The sequence below is a fragment of the Oncorhynchus keta genome, chromosome 26 (genome assembly GCF_023373465.1).
Source record: "Oncorhynchus keta strain PuntledgeMale-10-30-2019 chromosome 26, Oket_V2, whole genome shotgun sequence".
NCBI classification, from domain to species: Eukaryota; Metazoa; Chordata; class Actinopteri; order Salmoniformes; family Salmonidae; genus Oncorhynchus; species Oncorhynchus keta.
Window position 1 is genome coordinate 10,057,514 of NC_068446.1, and position 22,798 is coordinate 10,080,311.

The 22,798-nt window shown below is 43.0% G+C and overlaps 2 protein-coding genes across 4 annotated transcripts in view; one reads left to right on the forward strand and one right to left on the reverse strand.

Annotated features, from left to right (window-relative positions):
- Positions 1-4,032: 4,032 nt before the first annotated feature.
- LOC118358698 (transmembrane 4 L6 family member 4-like) lies at positions 4,033-10,503 on the forward strand. The gene is made up of 5 exons (XM_035736631.2): positions 4,033-4,341; positions 5,101-5,190; positions 8,071-8,216; positions 9,489-9,672; positions 10,034-10,503. Exons 1-5 carry the CDS (start codon positions 4,168-4,170, stop codon positions 10,052-10,054), a joined length of 615 nt encoding a protein of 204 aa, XP_035592524.1. The 5' UTR covers positions 4,033-4,167; the 3' UTR covers positions 10,055-10,503.
- A 5,595-nt stretch (positions 10,504-16,098) lies between these two features.
- Positions 16,099-22,798, reverse strand: part of LOC118358905 (WW domain-containing transcription regulator protein 1-like) — a 75,851-nt gene continuing 69,151 nt past the window's right edge. For 2 of the 3 annotated variants that reach the window (XM_035736910.2, XM_035736912.2), the window contains 4 exons: positions 19,785-20,029; positions 17,307-17,440; positions 16,932-17,047; positions 16,099-16,742 (listed from right to left, as the gene is read on the reverse strand). In XM_035736910.2, coding sequence (XP_035592803.1) covers positions 16,558-16,742; positions 16,932-17,047; positions 17,307-17,440; positions 19,785-20,029 — 680 coding nt within the window. In that variant the 3' untranslated portion in view covers positions 16,099-16,557. The remainder of the gene's footprint in view (positions 16,743-16,931; positions 17,048-17,306; positions 17,441-19,784; positions 20,030-22,798) is intronic. The other variant, XM_035736911.2, reaches the window with a different exon arrangement.

Here is a 22,798-nt window from a genome sequence, read left to right on the forward strand (position 1 = left end):
CCACACAACATGATGTTGCCACCCCCGTGCTTCACGGTTGGGATGATGTTCTACGGCTTGCAAGCCTCCCCCTTTTTCCTCCAAACATAATGATGGCCAACCAGTTCTATTTTTGTTTCATCAGACCAATTCTCCAAAAAGTATGATATTTGTCCCCATGTGCAGTTGCAAACCGTGGTCTGGCTTTTTTATGGCAGTTTTGGAGCAGTGGCTTCTTCCTTGCTGAGCGGCCTTTCAGGTTATGTCGATATAGGACTAATTTTACTGTAGATATAGATACTTTTGTACCTGTTTCCTCCAGCATCTTCACAAGATCCTTTGCTGTTTTTCCAAGATTGATTAGCACTTTTCGCACCAAAGAATGTTAATCTTGTTAAGAACAAATATTTGATAACCTGCCAAATCGGCAGTGTTTCCTACTTACAAATCATTTAGAGGTCTGTAATTTTTATCATAGGTACACTTCAACTGTGAGAGACGGAATCTAAAACAAAAATCCAGAAAATCACATTGTATGATTTTTAAGTAATTAATTTGCATTTTATTGCATGACACAAGTATTTGATACATCAGAAAAGCAGAACGTAATATTTGGTACAGAAACCCTTGTTTGCAATTACAGAGATCATACATTTCCTGTAGTTCTTGACCAGGTTTGCACACACTGCAGCAGGGATTTTGGCCCACTCCTCCATACAGACTTTCTCCAGGTTTCGGGTCTGTCACTGGGCAATACGGACTTTCAGCTCCCTCCAAAGATTTTCTATTGGGTTCAGGTCTGGAGACTGGCTAGGCCACTCCAGGACCTGGAAATGCTTCTTACGGAGCCACTCCTTAGTTGCCCTGGCTGTGTGTTTCGGGCCGTTGTCATGCTGGAAGACCCAGCCACGACCCATCTTCAATGCTCTTACTGAGGGAAGGAGGTTGTTGGCCAAGATATCGCGATACATGGCCCCATCCATCCTCCCCTTAATGCAGTTGTCCTGTCCCCTTTGCAGAAAAGCATCCCCAAAGAATGATGTTTCCACCTCCATGCTTCACGGTTGGGATGGTGTTCTTGGGGTTGTACTCATCCTTCTTCTTCCTCCAAACACGGCGAGTGGAGTTTAGATCAAAAAGCTCTATTTTTTATTTTTGTCTCATCAGACCACATGACCTTCTCCCATTCCTCCTCTGGATCATCCAGATGGTCATTGGCAAACTTCAGATGGGCCTGAACATGCGCTCGCTTGAGCAGGGGGACCTTGCGTGCGCTGCAGGATTTTAATCCATGACGGCGTAGTGTGTTACTAATAGTTTTCTTTGAGACTGTGGTCCCAGCTCTCTTCAGGTCATTGACCAGGTCCTGCCGTGTAGTTCTGGGCTGATCCCTCACCTTCCTCATGATCATTGATGCCTCATGAGGAGCCCCAGACCGAGGGTGATTGACCGTTATCTTGAACTTCTTCCATTTTCTAATAATTGCGCCAACAGTTGTTGCCTTCTCACCACCAGTTGTCGCCTATTGTCCTGTAGCCCATCCCAACCTTGTGCAGGTTTACACTTTTATCCCTGATGTCCTTACACAGCTCTCTGGTCTTGGCCATTGTGGAGAGGTTGGAGTCTGTTTGATTGAGTGTGTCGACAGGTGTCTTTTATACAGGTAACGAGTTCAAAAAGGTGCCGTTAATACAGGTAATGAGTGGAGAACAGGACGGCTTCTTAAAGAAAAACTAACAGGTCTGTGAGAGACGGAATTCTTACTGGTTGGTAGGGGATCAAATACTTATGTCATGCAATAAAATGCAAACAAATTACTTAAAAATCATATAATGTGATTTTTTGGATTTTCTTTTTCACAGTTGAAGTGATAAAAATAAAATTTTTTATTTTATTTTAATTTTATTTTTATTAAAAAAATATGATAAAAATTACAGACCTCTACATTTTTTGTAAGTAGGAAAACCTGCTAAATCGACAGTGTATCAAATAATTGTTCTCCCCACTGTACATCCACAGGTACACCTCCAAGTGACTCAAATTATGTCAATTGGCCTATCAGAAGCTTCTTCAGCCATGACATTATTTTCAGGAATTTTCCAAGCTGTTTGAAGGCACAGTCAACTTAGTGTATGTAAACATCTGACCCACTGGAATTGTGATACAGTGAAATAATCAGTCTGTATACAATTGTTGGAAAAATGACTTGTGTCATGCACAAAGTAGATGTCCTAACTGACTTGCCAAAACTATAGTTTGCTAACAAGAAATGTGTGGAGTGGTTGAAAAACGAGTTTTAAGGACTAAGTGTATGTAAAACTTCTGACTTCAACTGTATGTAAATGAAGTATTTCAGTTTTTATTTGTAATACATTTGTAAACATTTCTAAAAAACTGTTTTCACTTTGTCATTATTGTAACGGCCGTTGTTTGTGGAAGAAGGTGAGGACCAAAGCGCAGCATGGTATGTGTTCATGACGTTAATATTTTATGAATCAACCTGAACACTGAAATTAAAATCAACAAATTGAACGAACGAAACCGAAACAGTTCTGTCTGGTGCAGAATACAAACACTCAACAGAAAATAATCACCCACAACTCAAGGGTGAAAACAGGCTACCTTAGTACGGTTCTCAATCAGGGACAACGATTGACAGCTGCCTCTGATTGAGAACCATACCAGGCCAAACACAGAAATCCCAAATCATAGAAAAAAAGAACATAGACTGCCCACCCCAACTCACGCCCTGACCATACTAAAACAAAGACAAAACGAAGGAACTAAGGTCAGAACGTGACAATTATGGGGGTAGTGTGTGTAGATTGCTGAGTTTTTTTATTTAATCCATTTTAAAATAAGGCTGTAACGTAACAAAATGTGGAAAAACTCTAGGGGTCTGAATACTTTCCGAAGGCAATCAGAGAGCTAGAGGGGGGGTTATTGAACACACTGTCAGCCTAATGGAGTATATGGGGTATTGGCCCTATATTGATTGTCTAGTTGTGTTATATTCTACACTGAGTGCACAAAACATTAGGAACAACTGCTCTTTCCATGACATAGGCTGACCAAGTGAATCCAGGTGAAAGCTATGATCCCTTATTGATGTCACCTGTTAAATCCACTTCAATCAGTGTTGATGAAGGGGGGGAGACAGTTTAAAGAAGGATTTTTATCCTTGAGACAATTGAGACATGGATGGTGTGTGTGCCATTCAGAGGGTGAATGGCCAAGACAAAATATTTAAGTGCCTTTGAATGGGTATGGTAGTAGGTGCCAGGCACACCGGTTTGAGTGCGTCAAGAACTGCAAAGCGGCTGGCTTTTTCATGCTCAACAGTTACCCGTATGTAGGACATCCAGCGAACTTGATGTCAATATGGACGAGCATCCCTGTGGAATGCTTTCGACACCTTGCAGAGTCCATGTCCCGACGAATTAAGGATGTTCTGAGGGCAAAAGGGGGCGCAAATCAATATTAGCAAGGTGTTCCTCATGTTTTGTACACTCAGTGTACATTTACCTTGTAGCCTGTACGTCATAAATCTAATAGTGCACAATATGCTGGTGGCATTGTTTTCAGACTAAATATTATGCATTAATATAAACCTAAATGTGAATACAACTATGTAAAGGAAAAAGGTTATTCTTGAATGATAATCAGATTGTATTGGAATGCGTGATGCATTATTTAAATCATGTAAAATGTAAAATTTTGAGGCTTCATGGGTGTTTCACTAGAACATTGGCCGAGTAAAATACCATAAAGTATCAGGAAAAAGTATAGCCTGAAACATACTCCCATTCATAACCATGTATGGACCCCAATAGGCTGCCAGTGTGTTCAATAACCCCCCCTCTATCTCTCTGTCAAACGCTGGGGCCAGGCAGGCAAATGCTATAGTAGAACATTAACCGGACCAGATGGTTGCCATAGCACAACCACTGTAAATTCAATTTAAGGCATTTACATCATGACATCATCCAACCAGCCGTCTATATATACACCCCTCCCCAATCTGAGGGATTGAGAACGTTTGGTGGGTCTGGTCAGGTACAATCCTAGATTAGGAACCTTTTACGGAGGACGTACAGTTTAGGTGTGTACGAGTTTGTGTGGGAGCCCTTTGGACTTTAGAAAACCCCTTTTGGCCCTGTGTGACTGTTTTGGCTGATAAGGTGAACCATGTGCTCGGGTAGCTTTGCCAAGTCCCTGGGCATCACCTTGATCCCCCTGGCCATCTTGTGTGTGCTCAGTAACATCCTGCTCTTCTTCCCTGGGGGGCTGGTCGCTGACGACAATGACCATATCACTAAAGAGGTGTGGTACTTTGGGGGCATCATGGGATCTGGGGTTCTGGTAAGTCAGCTGTTATGGAAGGGATGGAAAAGGGCTTCTAATAACTCTCTAATGTACACATTTCTAATTTCAATGGTTTTACTTGAATATCTCTATTCAACATGTGGAGAAACATAGAAATGTACCAATATTGTCTTGAGCCTTTCAGATAAACAGTTGAACAGTCAGGCAGACACATACAGTTGTGGCTGTAGCCTATGCGGTGTGTTTAGGAGCCCGTCTCTGCCTACAAGACAGCTTTAGTGAGATGAACGGTCCTTTTGAAAAGCTTTGTTTCCTACTGCGAACTAGACTGTGGATTTTGGTTGAGAGGCTGGGAGTGGGTCAGATGTAAATAATGTATAATGTATTATAACCGCATAATAGTATATGAGGTACAATTTGAAACGATCAAAATGAAAGACTGAGGTGGGCTTGAGCAACATGCTTGTGTTATTCCAGCATTATTAGAATGTGATGAAATGTTCCCAGTGTTCAAAAGACAGTGCCACGCTGTTTTTGCTTCTTTAAGCCAGTTGTCCTTCCTGTTGCCCGATGACAGACACAGTAGCCTCCCTACTATTCGGATACAAGCCAATATGATTGTCTGTGCTAGAGTGAGCATTTACAAAATGGAGAGCAGTCTTCCTGGTCCTATCTAAGTGGTTGTATGACGTCTTTCTGTCTAGATCTTAATCAATAGTTGTGTATCCGAATGGTTGTGCGTATATTGTTGCGGTCTGATCCTAATGATTGTGTGCTCTATATCTTTCTGAACAGATGACCCTCCCAGCACTGGTCTTCATAGGACTCAAAAACAATGACTGCTGCGGTTGCTGTGGCAACGAGAGTTGTGGGAAGAGATTTGCGGTGAGTGACGTTACAAGGAGAGAAAAAAAACATGCAACTTAATAATATATTTATTTAGTTAAAGCATGGGGCATCCAAAGCAGTACACAGGACTCCTACAGACAAAGCCCTCATTATACTGGTGGCCAGCAGATAAGAGAAGCGTACAGTTATGACTATAATTACTGTTCCCTGAAGAAGGCAATGGGGAGTTTGCACACTACCGCCCTCTACTGAAGAGCATTAGATTACGGCTGACAAGGCCAATCAACACCGTGCCTCACCGTAAGCCCGGTCTTCCACAGGTGATCAATCAGAGGATTCATTCTTTCAATTGTGTTCTTGTACCTCATTTCCCTCTTTCATGGAACAGTAGCTATAGTCATAACTGTACATTCCCTTTCAGTAGGTCAACTCAGTGCAAAACAGCTATGGGGATAGAAAATCACACCCTAAGCAGACCCCAGCGGACACCAAATGAAAAGGGCGACGGCAGACCACACCGAGTTCCAACCCGACAGAAAACCTGCCTTTGTGATACATGAGATTGGCTTACAAGATGTGTTAATTAAAAGAAATCCTTTCAGATAATATACCATATCACCCAGTCATCATCATCATCATCACAATATCCTCATCAAGACCCCTTCAAAATGGTGCACAGTCCAGCTTATTGTCCACTGTATGCTCACATATTGAAAGGATCTCTTAACAAATTGTGTAAGTCAATCTTATCTGATTATGTATCATGAAATAGAAGCACACTTCAATCAATAAATCACATTTTATATCAGCAATTGTCTGTGTTACAGATATCAGCCTAAAACCTATAATGAATAGAGGGTGCAAACACTTCAAGACTATAAGGTCAGGTGGCTTTTCATGCTTTAGGAAGTCAGGGTGTGTGTGTGGTGGTAAGAGACATGGCAGTTAGGGATCAGTTCAGGTCACACTAGGTAGTCAGCAGCACGGGAGAGGCAGCCCAACCAGGTGGATTGGGGACAGGCACAGCCAGGAATCATCAGGCAAGGGTGTCCTCGGGCGTAGAGTGAGATAAATGGGCTAATTAGTGGGGGCATTCAGATCCAATGTTTTATTGATATTCATTCTTTATTGACTATTAATTACACTTCATATTGCACACGTTTATGAACATATCCTTTAATAAATCTCATTAACATAATTTCACTTCATAAATGTTACATTTTTCTTATTAAAAGTTGAGAAAGGTTTTCTAAACAAGTTCATGCCAAGAACTGCTTGTTCAGTAAGCACAACTTTTATTTTGAAACCAGCTGTGGAAAAAAAGACTGCTGCAACCTGATTGGCTGAATGCGATAAGCATCATCCAGAACTAGCATTAGGCACTCAAGTATGGTGGTGGAAAATTGTGTTTCACAAAGAAAGTATGGATATTTTCCCACAATCTCGCTATTAAATTGATTTAAGGAGGAAATTGACTCCTTTGCAGCCTGAATGGATAATGTTTTATGTAAGAAACTGTGCACAGTGGATAGGAGTGTACAGTCGGCCGCCCGCATACATTCACTTTGGACGGTAAAATTATGACTCAATATCGCCATCTGTCGACCTTTGGCTAGACGCCGCCAGACCCCTGGTGGATTAGGCAAGTACACAGTTAGCTATTTCCTGCCTTTCGCTGTCATATGCTGGAGAAACAGCTTCCACAATCCACTGGGAGAGACACTGTTTAGACAGCGCTCTACCACGAGCCGGATTAGAAAAAAAGAATTTAAAATTGGTCACACAAACTGGTCCGCTCAAGTCTGCTTAATGCTTATAGTATGCTTAATGCTCTTACCGGACACAGGGCATGTACCGCTCTGCTTTTTAGAAGAGAACAGAGGGAAAAAGCTCAAAAGCTAGAGACCTGTAGGACATAGTCATGACCTTGGAGGCGAAGGTCACAACGTGACTTTAGAGTTGCCAAAGGAGCACATTATACAGGAGGGGTGAACAGATAACGGGTGGAGATCTCCCACCACCTGTAGCTGAGGCCAAAGCCACGAGTAGAGCGGTCTTGTAAGAGAGGATCTTCAGATCCACAGACTCAAATGGGGCATCAAACAGCACATCCAAAACCCAAGCCATATCCCATATAGCCGCAATAGGTTTAGAAACCGGCCTGAGACAGTGCACACCTTTTAAAACCGCACTGCCAGGGGAAGAGCGCCCCAGGAGTGGCATCATCAATTCTCACATGAAACGCTAAATTAGCTGCCCTATACACCTTCCAAGGAATTAATCTGCGTTTCGTGGTTTATCGCTTGTGGAAGGCGTGGCTTCCGGTGAGGCACGGTGTTCATTGGCCTTGTCAGGCGTGATTCTAATGTTCTTCATTAAGAGGGAGTTACCGCGCGAACACCCAATGTACGGAGTTCACCGACTGAAGGGAAACAAAGAGCAGGCAGTTAGCTACAGTGATCTCTTACCACCCGACTAATAGTATTATTGATCTCATACTGGTACCATACTGCAGCATTGTTTAGGACGGTGCCATTGCTTTCAACAGATTTTGGGGCAAAAGGATCAATTGATTGATTGTCCATTGTTGCATTGGTTGGCTCAAGGAAATTATTATTTTGAACTGTTGCTGATATATCAAGCTGATATGCTCACAGAATAAGTAAGACCTAAAGTCCATCCTGACCTAGGATCAGGAGCCCAGACCTGTCCATATAATCTTATCAATTATGGTCCGAAAGCCAAACTGATCCTTACTCAGACGCTGTATGGACACGGGCCCTGGACACTAGTGTTAGTCCACTGAGTTAAAAGTAGGAGGGGCTAACAAAGTCTATTTGAGTCACTTGGATGGCCTGGGTTCAATACCCAGATTGATTGAATTGAACCTCGAACTGTGATCTTTATTTTCCTCAGATGTTCACCTCGATCATCTTTGCTGCGGTGGGGGTTCTGGGGGCTGGCTACTCCATCATTGTGTCTGCTGTTGCCATTCATAATGGACCAATGTGCCTCTATACCAATGGTACAATAGAGTTATGGACCAACCCCTTTGTTGACGGGTAAGAACGGTTTTACCACTCAAACACATTGTTGTTAACCTCTTGAAGCTAGGGGGCACTATTTTTATGTTTGGAAAAATAACATTCCCAAAGTAAACGGCCTATTTCTCAGGACCAGATGCTAGAATATGCATATAATTAACAGATAGGATAGAAAACACTTTAAAGTTTCCAAAACGGTCAAAATTTGGTCTGTGAGTTAAACAGAACTGATATTGCAGGCTAAAACCTGAGGAAAATCCAATCAGGAAGTGCCCCTGTTTTTGAAACCTCTCTGTTCTTATGCATCCCTATTGCCCATTTAAAGGGATATCAACCAGATTCCTTTTTCTATGGCTTCCCTAAGGGGTCAACAGCCTTTAGATGTAGTTTCAGGCTATTATTTTGAAGAATGAGCGTGAACGACCACATTGCGTAAGTGGATAGGTGGGGGCTCTCAGTGAGTTGTGCGCAAAAGGCGGCCATTGTTACTCTCGGTCCTAGTGAAAAGCCAACTGTCCCGGTCGATATATTATCGAATAGATATTTGAAAAACACCCTGAGGATTGACTATAAAAAACGTTTGTCATGTTTCTGTGGACATTATGGATATAATTTGGAATTTTTGTCTGCGTTGTCGTGATCGCTCTTTCTGGTGGATTCCTGGGCATAACGCACCAAACTAACGGAGGTATTTGGATATAAAAAATATATTTATGGAACAAAAGGAACATTTGTCGTCTAACTGCGAGTCTCTTGAGTGAAAACATCCGAAGACCAAAGGTAAATGATTAATTTGATTGCTTTTCTGATTTTCGTGACCAAGTTACCTGATGCTAAGTGTACTTATTGTTTTGTCGAGCGATCGCTAAACTTACAAACGGTTGTATTGCTTTCGCTGTAAAGCATAGTTTCAAAATCTGAGATGACAGGTGGATTAACAAAAAGCTAAGCTGTGTTTTGCAATATTGCACTTGTGATTTCATTACTATTAATATTTTCTAGTAATATTATTTGACTGTGGTGCTATGCTATTTCCCTCATTAAAATGCAAATGAATTTAACATTTTTGGACATATGTTTTTCTGGATTTTTTTGTTGTTATTCTGTCTCACTGTTCAAATAAACCTACCATTAAAATTATAGACAGATAATTTCTTTGTCAGTGGGCAAACGTACAAAATCAGCAGGGGATCAAATAGTTGTTTCCCTCACTGTACCTCTGCCACTCAGATAAGATTCAGCACACTGCAATGTATTTGACTTTTTGCTGAACTTCACCATTTTCACCAGTGACTACCTGAATAACCACACCCTGTGGAAGGACTGTACAGCACCTGAGGGCATTGTGACCTGGCACCTGACCTTGTTTTCCATGCTGCTGGTGATGGGCCTGCTGCAGGCTGTACTCTGTGCCATCCAGGTCATCAACGGACTCATCGGTGCCATCTGTGGAGACTGCTGTGGCCGCTGTGGGGTAGGAGGACCAACCCTCGTCTTGAAACACCACAATCTTAAATAAACATCTAGCCCATATGCCAAATTGGGGTCACAAATACTTTTGCTCTAGTGGAACATACCTTCTAACTAATTGTATTCTAAAGCCCAGAGGTGGACTGGACCTGCCCACATCTAACGCTCAATAAGGCTAGCCCCCTATTGACATTTTCACCCACCTGTGTCACTGACCTCTCGGGCCATGTGTTGTCTGACCATGAACTCCAGTGAGCTTAGCAACAATTAGCTCATCCATGATAGTCACACTAATACACTGTATAAATATGTTTGTATTTGAATAAGAGTTGATTTGAAAGTTTTGTCCTGTGTTTGTCTTTCAGAGTACTGATGGTGCAGTCTAAGGATGTTTGAGCCTCTCAGAAGACTTGTTATAACTGGCTTTCTATGAACAATTTCCTACCTACCTAACTTGATGGCCTTTTGCTTTATAGAAAATATTAGATTTATTTAAATGAAGATAATACTTTTAACGTAATCAAATGTATTATTCAATATGTTTAAAACATGAGAGCAGTTTTTACAAGTTATATTATAATTTCATATTATGCACCGTAAAAGACATGTCCAACAGAACACTTGGCATCAATTAAATCTATCAAATATGTATCTTTATTTCATTGAAAATCATTTTAGCTATTTAAATACACGAAGAAAAAAAAAATTCATAAAAGTTTGACAGAGTGAGTGGACCACACCTGCGTTGGCCTTATTTTAGTAGGCCTGTGGGTTAAGTTAAGATTTTGTTCTTAACAGACTTGCCTAATTCAATAAAGGTTCAATAAAATACATTTAAAAAGTTGTCTTATAACTTTATTCTGGCTACGTCTTAATGCTGTGTCACGGCATGGGGTTACTGAGGAGTCCATGACATTATGAGGATGTTGATTCCACTATATTATACAAACACACAACAATGCAGGTATCTCCAACCCAGACCCGATTTGCATTAAACATGTTTGAATGGTAGATGCAAAGATTCTTCGGCTTGCAAGCCTCCCCCTTTCTCCTCCAAACATAACAAAGGTCATTATGGCCAAACAGTTCTATTTTTTTTTTTCATCAGACTCGAGGACATTTCTTCAAAAAGTATGATCTTTGTCCCCATGTGCAGTTGCAAACCGTAGTCTGGAATTTTTTTATGGCGGTTGTGGAGCAGTGGCTTCTTCCTTGCTGAGTGGCCTTTCAGGTTATGTCGATATAGGACTTGTTTTACTGTGTATATATATACTTTTGTACCCGTTTCCTCCAGCATCTTCACAAGGTCCTTTGCTGTTGTTCAGGGATAGATTTGCACTTGTCGCACTTCTCAGGAACGCGTCTCCTTCCTGAGCGGTATGACGGCTGCACGGTACCATGGTGTTTATACTTGCGTACTATTGTTTGTACAGATGAACGTGGTAACTTCAGCCGTTTGGAAATTGCTCCCAAGGATGAACCAGACTTGTGGAGGTATATACTTTTTTCCCCCTGAGGTCTTGGCTGATTTCCCCATGATGTCAAGCAAAGAGGCACTGACTTTGAAGGTTGGCCTTGAAATACGTCCACAGGTACAACTCCAATTGACTCAAATTATGTTAATTACCCTATCAGAAACTTCTAAAGCCCTTACATAATGTTCTGGAATTTTCCAAGCTGTTTAAAGGCACAGTCAACTTAGTGTATGTAAACTTCTGACCCACTGGAATTGTGATACAGTGAATTATAAGTGAAATAATCTGTCTGTAAACAATTGTTGGAAAAATGACTTGTGTCATGCACAAAGTAGATGTCCCAACCGACTTGCCAAAACTATAGTTCGTTAACAAGAAATTTGTGGAGCGGTTGAAAATGAGTTTTAATGACTCCAACCTAAGTGTACGTACACTTCCGACTTCAACTGTATATGTGTGTCTGTTTATGTATACACTCACTAACTCACAAATTATTTTTTATATTTTCTACATTGTAGAATAATAGTGAACACATCAAAACTATTAAATAACCCATATGGAATCATGTAACCAAAAATGTGTTAAATCAAAATAGATTTTATATTTGAGATTCTTCAAAGTAGCCCCCATTTGCATAGTCTTGGCAGTCTCTCAACCATCTTCACCTGGAATGCTTTTCCAACAGTCTTGAAGGAGTTCCCACATATGCTGAGCACCTGTTGGCTGCTTTTCCTTCACTCTGCGGTCCAACTCATCCCAAACCATCTCAGTTGGGTTGAGGTTGGGTGATTGTGGAGGCCAGGTCATCTGATGTAGCACTCAATCACTCTCCTTCTCGGTCAAATAGCCTGTACACAGCCTGGGGATGTGTTGGGTCATTGTCCTGTTGAAAAACAAATGATAGTCCCACTAAGCGCAAACCAGATGGGGTGATGTATCGCTGCAGAATGCTGTGGTAGCCATGCTGGTTAAGTGTGCCTTGAATCCTAAATAAATCACTGACAGTGTCACCAACAAAGCACCATCACACCTCCTCCTTCATGCTTGGTGGGAACCACACATGTGGAGATCAACCGTTCACCTACTCTGCGTCTCACACAGACACAGGGGTTGGAACCAAAAATCTCACATTTGAACTAATCAGACCAAAGGACAGATTTCCACCGGTCTAATATCCATCGCTCGTGTTTCTTGGCCCAAGCAAGTCTCTTCTTATTGGTGTCCTTTAGTCGTGGTTTCTTTGCAGAAATTTTACCATGAAGGCCTGCTGTTTTGGGGGAACTATTTAATGAAGCTGCCAGTTGAGGACTTGTGAGGTGTCTGTTTCTCAAACTAGACAATAATGTACTTGTCCTCTTGCTCAGTTGTGCAACGGGGCCTCCCACTCTTTCTATTCTGGTTAGAGCCAGTTTGCGCTGTTCTGTGAAGGGAGTAGTATACAGCTTTGTACAGTTTCTTGGCAATTTCTCTCAAGCAATAGCCTTCATTTCTCCGAACAACTATAGACTGACGAGTTTCAGAAGAAAGTGCTTTGTTTCTGGCCATTTTGAGCCTGTAATCGAACCCACAAATGCTGTTGCTCCAGATAGTAAACTAGTCTAAAGGCCAGTTTTCTTGCTTCTTTACCAGAACACCAGTTTTCAGCTGTGCTAACATAATTGCAAAAGGGTTTTCTAATGATCAATTAGCCTTTTAAAATTATAAACTTGGATTAGCTAACACAACGTACCATTGGAACACAGGAGTGACTGTTGCTGATAATGGGCCTCTTAAGCCTACAGTACAGCAGCCCATTATCAGCAACCATCCCTCCTGTGTAGATATTACATTACAAACAAAAGTAATTTACAATATTAACAATGTCTACACTGTATTTCTGATCAATTTAAAAAATGGACAAAAAAAAGTGCTTTTCTTTCAAAAACAAGGACAAGTGACCCCAAACTTTTGAATGGTAGTGTGTGTGTGTGTGTGTATATATATATAAAATATATAAATATGAGACGTTAGCCAATGTTACCTATAGTGGTTCCTCCTTTAAAAGTTGTGATCTTACACCGCAGAACTTAGAGGTCACGGCTTCATTGCTACAGACTGCCACAAGGGGGAGTTAGAGCACTCACTATGCATTTGGGTCCCAAGGTTTTTATATGACCAATCATATCGAGTGGTTCCAATGACGAATATGACAAGAGCCACCCGTCGCTGGTGACTTTCTTCAGCATAGATGGCTGACAAAACACGATGGAAGTAAATATAAGTAATTGTAACGGCATTACGAGTCAAGCAAAAACTGTACATTTGGAGAGGAATATGTTATTTAATAGTTAATTTACGAAAATCGCAACGTGGGTTGTGTTATTAGTGATCAAAAGTGAACTTCTGTATTAAATGACATCAACAAATAAGATCCACGGTTCTGACACCATTTTATTCATTTTTTTTACATGTTATACAACTTTAAAATGATCAAAGACCTTGCCCAGGTTACATTATGTAAAATGGCCTCCACACTGCCAGGATACAGTATACGGCCATTTTGTTGGTGTGTGATTTCCACAACCAATGATCATTCCAAGAACACTGTACCTACTGACAACATACCCCCGTCTCATCCAACCATGCAGCTGTAGCCTAGCCACTGCGCTATATATTGCTACAGAGTTATCCTTTCCAATCCATGTCATGCCACTCACTATGCACAGCTGTAGTCAAACGTGCTCCACACCAAACCATTTCCTCAAACACTTTATTCTGTAACACCACCGCCGTGTTCATCCCCTATCTATGGTCTCAAAAGGATCCATCTCTTTATCAGGTCTTGTTAACCTCCAAAGTACAGACTTACAAAAAGACATTCTGATATAAATGCGATTATCCATTTTCTTGAACTTTTAACTTGTGCCCTTCATACTGGTGCAACCTTGAATTGTGTCCAGTAACAACGCACAAACATCCCTGCCCAGTGTCCCCCCTCAGTGCCCCTCTGGCTTGTGTTATTAGAGCTTGAACAGCAGGCCATTCAACAGAAAACAGACAGGAAACCTCCCTGATGCACACCAGGAGAGGAACCTGTGCGATTGGACAGTGTTAAGCCTCATCCAATCCCCTTGTCTGATTCTCAAAGGACCTCATCACCTCTCACTGGAGCGGTTTTCATCAGCTAGGCCTGGGCATAAGTTAGCATGTTGCTAGCCCTGTCAGAGCTAGCCTTCTTAGGCCATGCTTGGGTCATAGAGAGGCCTCCAATCTTTGGCACTAATCCACACCATTTCCCCCAATCCACACCTCTCCAATGAGACGTGGTAACTGTGTGCCCCTCTCACCCCCCTCTAGGCCTCTCTTCACCTTGACGTTAGGACGTCATGAGCGCGGTGTTGGCCGCTGTGTTGAAAAGCAGCGGGCTTTGGCGTGCATTTAACGCCCCCCCCCCCCTAAACTCAACCCTCCTCCCTCTCTCCCCATCGATTCATTGCCCCTTCCCAGGATCCATCACTTTCTCGCCTTGTCAGTCCTAACGTTCTACACAGTAACCAGACTCAGTATAGTCACAATATAAGGTCGGGTTATAGAAAACCTAACGCTAAGAATAACAAATTATGTCATTCAACATGCAAATACAAAAACTGAGGCAAATGTAGAAAAAAAGATTAGAGCAGATTGTGCTGAGGGGCTGGCATGTTAAAACAAGATCATAATGCCAACCCCATGTCAATCCAATCTCACAATCCAGTAAAAATCCTTTAAAAACACATTAAAGGCCATATAAAATACTATTGTTGCATATTTCCCCGCAGAACAGATATTAGATATTATTGTCCTTTGGGTTTTCAAACCGGCCCAACTGAGGACCAAAGACAGAGTTTGCTTATGAAGGATTATCAAGCCTCAACGCACATTGAACCAAAACGTCTAGTGGGAGCTTCTGGTGATCATCTAACTTCAACATTCACTTCATGATCAGATATCTTTGAATCCCTTGCTGATTTGCAGTGCTTTGAAATCTCAATTGCATTAACAAAAAAAAACAAAAAAAACAAAAAAATGTAAGAGACATAGCTCATGATAAATACTAAAAATGCTAACTTTATATTATAGGTCCTACAATGGCACCAGATGCAAAGAACCCATCTGGGCTATTTTACAGTAAAAGAAAATATAATACTTGTAGCATGATATAAAAAGTACATGGTATAAAACACAATTCTACGTTTGCACGTCATCGCATAACCGAGGCATGAGCTTTTAGTGTTATAATAACTACATTGGAATCAGCTTGAGTACAATTAATAAAATGACAAAAAAACAAAAAACAATGTTTACAAAAAAAAAAAATCTAACAATACAATTTTAAAGTTTTAAAGCTTTTGTAGTGACATTGTAGCAAACCACAGGAAACATTATTTGGTATACAACACACTTTGCTCTCATGGCCGCTAACGCTGATATATAAGTGAATCGTGGTCCTTCTGTAGCTCAGTTGGTAGAGCATGGCGCTTGTAACGCCAGGGTAGTGGGTTCGATTCCCGGGACCACCCATACGTAGAATGTATGCACACATGACTGTAAGTCGCTTTGGATAAAAGCGTCCGCTAAATGGCATATATTATTATTATTATATAATCCAAGATGGTTGTCTTTGTGAACAGAAGCAAAAGTAAGCCAAATCATTTTTTTTTTATTCTAACCCAAACTGACAGTTAGGATACTGTTGGTGATATAGAAGAAGGTTTACAGTGCTGTTGCCAAACGAGGTCCACTTTATACAAAGAACCTATAGACTGGACAACCTTGTAGCCCGTAAAGATCCATTTCATAACTGCAGTACGTTAAGCAATAGCTCCACCTAGTGGTGAAAAATACTCCCAGCATACATTTTGACAGTCACGTCAAAGCAATACCATTGGAAGCCAAATGTATTGATTTTCACCAAGTCACCCCAAGAAAGAAAGGAAAGCTGTGGAATTGCTTTAATCAATTGTGATTACAAAACCAGAGTGGGTTATCGGAGGAAGTCTTATAGGACATACAAAACCAAAAGTACTAACGTTGTTAGTTTACCATACAGTAACTTCAATAGTGAAGTATACTTTAATACATGTCATGTTTTGATTTGCTTTTGTTCTCTCAAGGCTTTGATTAATACTCGATCTTTGATCCAAAACTGAACTCAGATTGACGATATGTGGTCTGGCAGACTGAGGTTAGACAGACAGAGCATAATATTACTGTACACATGGAGAAGTGGGAAGAAGAGATAATGCTGATTTGAAAAAGTAGCAAAGGGTAGTCTTTAGATATGTGGAGTGAGTCTTTCATCCTGTTTGTATGGCTGTGAATATATGTGTATAGAAGTGTGTGTGTGTGTGTGTGTGTGTGTGTGTGTGTGTGTGTGTGTGTGTGTGTGTGTGTGTTTACAGCCAAGTGAGGAAGGGCTCGCTCTTGTTGAGGACTGACTCCACGTCGTTGAGGATGGGGATGAGGTCTGCTCCCTCCAAGGTTCCCAGGTCCACGTTGGTGCCTGGCAGCGAGTCCAAGAAGTCCGGGAAGCGGCTGTGCTGGGGCACGTTCATATTGCCCGCCTGGGCCAAGCTCTCACCTGGAGGGGGAGATGAAGGTTAGTCGAGGGGGGGACAGAGAGAAATGGTCACATAGAATCAGGTAGAGAGAGAAGAGAGAGAGAGAAAGTGTTTGCTTTGGCAATGTATGTGGTAACACTTTCAATAAAGCCACGTGGGAGAGAAGGCGAGAGAATAAAGGTGAGAGAGAGGGCGAGAGAGAGTCCTACCTGTGTCCATCTCCTCCATGTTATTAAGGAAGTCCTCTGGGGTGGTGGGGATGCTGTAACAGCCCAGCCCCAAGCCACTGTCTGTGCTCTGCTCCCGTGAGTGCTGGAAGTGACCACTGTGGATCACATACATGACACACACATTAATACACTGATCCCTTCTGTCCACAAACTGGATCACACTCTACAGTTTGAAAGCTGAAAGCAGAAGACAGGCGGAGAGGAGAAGGAGAAGAGAATAGCCAGGGGATAAGAGGGAGAGGGGGTGTTGAGAAAGAAGGGAGAGGAGAGAGGGCAAGGAAGGGGGGGGACTGAGACAAAACAGAAGCAAAAGAGGAGGGATAGGTAATATATGGGAGTCAGGAGTGCACTTGCCTGTTGAGGAAGGGGTCGGATCCATTGGTGGGCATGTTGCCCTGTGTCATGGGCTGGGCAGGGTTGCCACCGGGGGTGGGCACTGGTGCCATGCTCTCCGAGTCCATGGGCAGCTGTCTACACAGCGCCACCTCCTAGGGGGAAGCAATAGGCAGCAGGGGAAGGGGGAGGAGAAGCGAAGGAGAGGGGGAGGAGAGATTCAAGATTACTGAAACTATGTTCATTATTGAGAGCGTTGGACTAGTAACCGGAAGGTTGTGAGTTCAAACCCCCGAGCTGACAAGGTACAAATCTGTCGTTCTGCCCCTGAACAGGCAGTTAACCCACTGTTCCCAGGTCGTCATTGAAAATAAGAATGTGTTCTTAACTGACTTGCCTGGTTAAATAAAGGTACAATTTAAAAATTGTAAAAAAATGTTATTATTGAACATGTGCTACAGCACAACGAGGAGAAACATTTGCTGACTCCAGAACAGGGACAGAATCTGCTTCTTACAACTATTACAGAACAATTAACCAAGTAGTGTTTTTCCAGGCCACAGGCATCAGAATAGCATAATATATTAGTGAGTGTGTGAACTTCACAGCAATTATCTGATGTGAAAACACACACACTTAACAGTCTTAAAGAAAGTGGGCCACTGGTTAAGTAATAGGTGTGTGCTTTCTGATGTACAGATAACCCTACCCAAACACACACACACACACACAGTTAGGCACTCGCACGGGATGAGTGTCAAAGACAGACCTACACTGGTGGGACTTGGAGGAAGGGAGAGAGAGGGGGCTAACCTTTGCCGGTCCCACTGCCCTGACACTGTTTCTGGGGTTGGATCAGTGCCAGCCTCCATGCCTCAGGCACTACTAACTCCCAGTGCAGTGTCATTCCAATTCACTTTAAATGGCTTCCCCATTCATCTGATGGGCTGTGTGTGTGTAACAAAATGGCTGTATATCTAAAAGGCAAGGGGCTTTCCAGGCTGCTGAATACGGCTTTATAACAGTTGATAGGTGGGAGTGTGACATTGGAGCCGGATGGACTGAACACCACACTGTATGGTAGTGAACAGAACGGTTAGAGGAGGAATTACACCAGTCTATATGGATCTATTTGCAGACAGTCAGACCAAAGCAAAGTCTAGGGGACGACAGTGGAAAATAGAGACGCTACTGCTAAGGATGGGCCTTACTGACACACCACACACACCTCCCCTCTCCCAACCCTTGGCCAACCCCAGGCCATTCAGTGCTGCTCAGTGCTCAGGGTGGGCCAAATGTGTGCCAAAGAGTTCTGGGTAAGATAAACACTTCCTGGATGAGGTCACTGGCTGGATGTTGAAGGCAGCCATTTTGTAAACAGACTGGTGTGCACATCTCTGACACACTAAAGGCTTCAGCATGCTTCAGTTCGGCTAGCGCCGAACAAGCGTGCTCGCATACTCCCTTAAAAGACCTTTGCTTCTGAAACAATAGTACTGTTTGTGCATTTTGAGATGCTGTAGCCAGTATACATTTCCTCAAAATAGTCAAGAAAGGAGATCTTCGTCGTAATTTTAGGTGCAGTATTTCTCAATGAAAAAATGTGCATGAAAAGGAGTCGTCTCTCGTTGAATGACAACAAGGATTTTATTGAAGAATCCCTACTATCACTGACAATTGGCTACCGACTTCCGCTTACCTCAATACAATTTTTTGGTGTGCCCGAAAAGCCGAAAATCTGTCGAAGTCCAAAACGTCACAAAATGTTGTCGAACTCCTCTGAATTGTTTCTGCTAGGAAGCATACGTACACCTTAAGAGTTCAGTGTGCTCTCTCTCTCTCACTCTCAATGTAAACACCGCTCTTAAACACTACCCTGCCTTCGTGCAAGTGTAGGAGCAGATGGCTTAAAACAGAGAGTAGCTAGTAGCTAACCCTTTTCAGCCACCAGGTGATGCTAATGTTTAACCCCCAACCCCCCCCTGCCACACGCCAGAAAAAGGCCCAAAGCATGCGCTCAAAAGAAACTACTCTCGAGGTAAGAGGTCAATTTCCGGTCTTTCTGAGAGTCTGAGGAAACCCCCGAAGACGTGATGCGTTGGCTTGTGGCCAGTGTGTATGTGTATGCGTCCATGCTAATGTGTGTTTAGCTTGAATAAATTGGGTCGAAGTGTCTTTATGAGGAAAAGAGGAGATAATGAGTGATTAGCGATATTGTGAGCAATAAACAAAAGAGTGAGACTTGAAGAGGAAGCCCGAGAACAGAGCAGTCTCTCTGTCTGAGACCAAGGCCATAGGGGCAGACCAGACTGGGAGGATGAGGGAAGGGGGGGGGTGTAATACATTTGTGTGTTATATGGCTTACTAGGCTGTTGCTTATACTGTACTAGGCCATATCTACTTAACCATGGCCTTTCTCTCATGATTAGAGCTTAGAGGACTCATACGGGCTCATACTTTAGCAGCTTGGGGTTGGTTTTGAGGTTTAGATTGCCTCACCTGTCTCATGAGCTCCTCCTGTCGTCTCTGGATCCTCTCCCTCTCCAGCTGGATGCGCTGCAGCCTCATCTTCTGCTGGTGCTGGGAACTGACCCCCACGCCCAGGGGACTGGACAGGCTCATCATCCCAGCCTGGGAGCTCTGCTGCTGGGGGAGTGAGCCAGGTGAGCCTAAGGCTTGGGCCTGTTGGGGCTGCTGCTGCTGGGCGTGTTGCAGTTGCTGCTGGTGATGGTGTTGGGACATCACTGTGGAGGGAGAGACAGAGAGGAGGGCGATAGGAGGGAGAGGGGGGCGTTGTTATTAAGGCTAGAAACAACAAAACACAGTGGAGGACAGAGAAAAAAGGGGGCGAGAGGGTTATCTTGAAGCTTACAGTACTGTGATAAGAACGACTGCGCTAGTATGTACACAGTACCACTACAAACACTTCTATCAGGTCTATTCAATCAGGTGAACAGCAGCTGATTCGGAACACTTTGAGCTCAGCTCACTTCACGAGTTCCACATCACCTCTTTTCACACCACTGCTCTGGGGAAGGAGACAAGGTCCAGATAGTAAGTTAGGCTGGAAATGGATCACCCGCGCATAGGCCACATGTATTCATTTGATTTAACTATGCAAGTCAGTTGAGAACAAGTTCTCGTTTTACAATGACATCTTTTTGTACGTGTACAAAAGCACTGTGAGCGCGCACCCACACCACACGGGTGTAAGACTGTCGGCATAAACACTGCACATGTGATAGAGCTTGGTCAGGTTGTTTCTCACTGTCAACAGAGCCGAGGCCACATACTTTAAAGCACACCTGCAACATGGATAGAATACTGCTCCTGCTCTTAAGGGAAACCAGATGGCCAGGACAGACTAGACCTCCAGCAATAACATCTAGACTTGGCTATTCCAGACAACAGCCAAAAGGGGTTGGTAAGGTTGGTTTCAGAAAAACAAAACAAAAAAAAAAAAAAATCAGAGAACATGGTTTTTGGGACTTGTCTACTGTTTCTAGTCAGTTAATCATCAGCTCATTCTTTCGACGACTGTATCATCATTATCAAGCAGTGATGAGCTGTTTTTCTTTGTTACCAGTGGGCGTTAATAATTAGCTAGCCCCTTTGTCTGACTCTGTGATCCCAGCCAGCTCAGTCACACAGAGTGAGAGAAGTGTAGCTTAATGAAGGCCAGTACAGTGATGCAGTGTTACGTTTTTTTGTCTCAGGACAGGACAGACACACGGTCACCCTACTCTCACAGGAACAACTAGACTGACAGGGGGTACTGTACTGGACAGAGCCTGCCTTGGGTCTGGACAGGGAGAAATGTGATCATGATTTGGTCAGTTCATTCACTTGGTCAACATTATTCACACCTCAATGGAGGTCTTTAACTGCAGCTTCACCACTATTTTTTCAGCAGTATCGAATAAAACCTTGCTCAAACTTTTAATGGATTCTCCAGAGCACAAAGTCATTGTGTGTGTGTGTGTGTGTGTCGTAAACTAATCACACATGGCATAAATGTAGCAGTAAAGGCCCGATTTGGAGCCGAAAAGGCACATGGCACAAAAAGCAGACAGTCTGGTGGTTTCGGTGTGGACAGTCTGCTCTCTCTCCTTCACCCCATCTCTTTCCTTCTATCTCTCAGCACATCTGTTTCTCTTTCCCTCCATCTCTCTCCTTTGCCTCCTCACTCCATCTCCTCCTCCCCTCTCCCCCTTGGCAGTCCAGTATACCTCTCTCCCCCCCTCATCTGTCAGCTGGACCTGTAGTTTACGTGAAGTCTGGATGAAGAGCAAAGGAGGAACATAGTTTACCCAACCTCCTTTCCCAAATCACAACCAAATGGGTTCAACACAGACTCAGTGTGGGGGGAAAGTTTGACTCACGTAAGAAAAAAATGGTTTTGGCCTAGCTGTCATGCAATGTATGATTTCATCTTTCTATCTATAAAAGCAACACATTTGTGGAGCATAAGGTGTTCCTCAGAGCCCCCTTAACGTACTTCACAATTCGGCAAAAATAACCATCCATAATCGTCCTATTACACTCAATGACGTAATTCCCAGAGGCTCGATGCACGGCCATTTTGGTTCCAAAGCTATTCATTGCAACAGTCTTCATGTTTGGTGAAGGGGCCAGACAGGAAACCGTCCATTAGACATTCAAACATATCAAATAGATTATGCTGACAGCTATTAAGAGGCCTGGGCTAAAGTACATGACAATAATGGGAACATTTATTTATTATACCCTTGTTTTGTTAGAACCAAATAGCTTGAGCGGAGGCCCTATGTTTGGATTTGGGCCAAACAAACAGAGACACACATGCATACACATGGCATGCATGCAATTGCACACAGAAACACTCAAAGCAGCATGTTTAGGTTTGGGTCTGGGACAAGCTTACATGGCGGGACACACCCTGTCAGAGTGTGCATATTGGGGCTGGAGAAAACAGACTGCAGGCTTTGCACAGCTCCACACAGCCTCAGTCACAAGTAAAATAACACTCCTCTACTCCCTCCTGTTTTACCCTCTTCTCCCAGGATCTCCCTCACACTTCCCCACCTCTCCCTCTCTAACCTCTCCGATAGACTAGAGCAACAAGACGACGAGCCAGCACACTACAACCCCTCACAACTCTGTCACAACATCAGGAGAGAAATGGAGACAGAGAGAGATTGAGAGAGAAAGGAGTAGCAGGGAAGTTGGGGTCAAAGTAAAAAGGGAGGAGGTAAGGGCGTTGAGAGAAAAACAGAAAGGAAGAGAGGGAGGCTGAGAAACAGGGGGACACGGTAGGTACCGAGTGGCGCTGCTCTGCTAACAAAGACCTTGTTTCGTTTACTTCCCAGAAACAGTGTCAGCTAACACGTGGAAAAACAGAAACTCATTAAAACCTCCACCATCTCCTGTGTGTGCGTTCGTGGGTGTGTTACATTTGATAAGAGACAGCAGAGTGATTTAACTTCTTGGATATAGGGGGCGCTCTTTTAGTTTATGGATAAAAAAACGTTCCC

Excerpts from the sequence above, each read along its gene's own strand:
- LOC118358698 (XM_035736631.2), top strand. The coding sequence starts at position 4,168 with ATGTGCTCGGGTAGCTTTGCCAAGTCCCTGGGCATCACCTTGATCCCC. Across the intron at positions 4,342-5,100 it reads TCATGGGATCTGGGGTTCTG|ATGACCCTCCCAGCACTGGT; the intron begins GTAAGTCAGCTG and ends CTTTCTGAACAG. Across the intron at positions 8,217-9,488 it reads ACCAACCCCTTTGTTGACGG|TGACTACCTGAATAACCACA; the intron begins GTAAGAACGGTT and ends CATTTTCACCAG.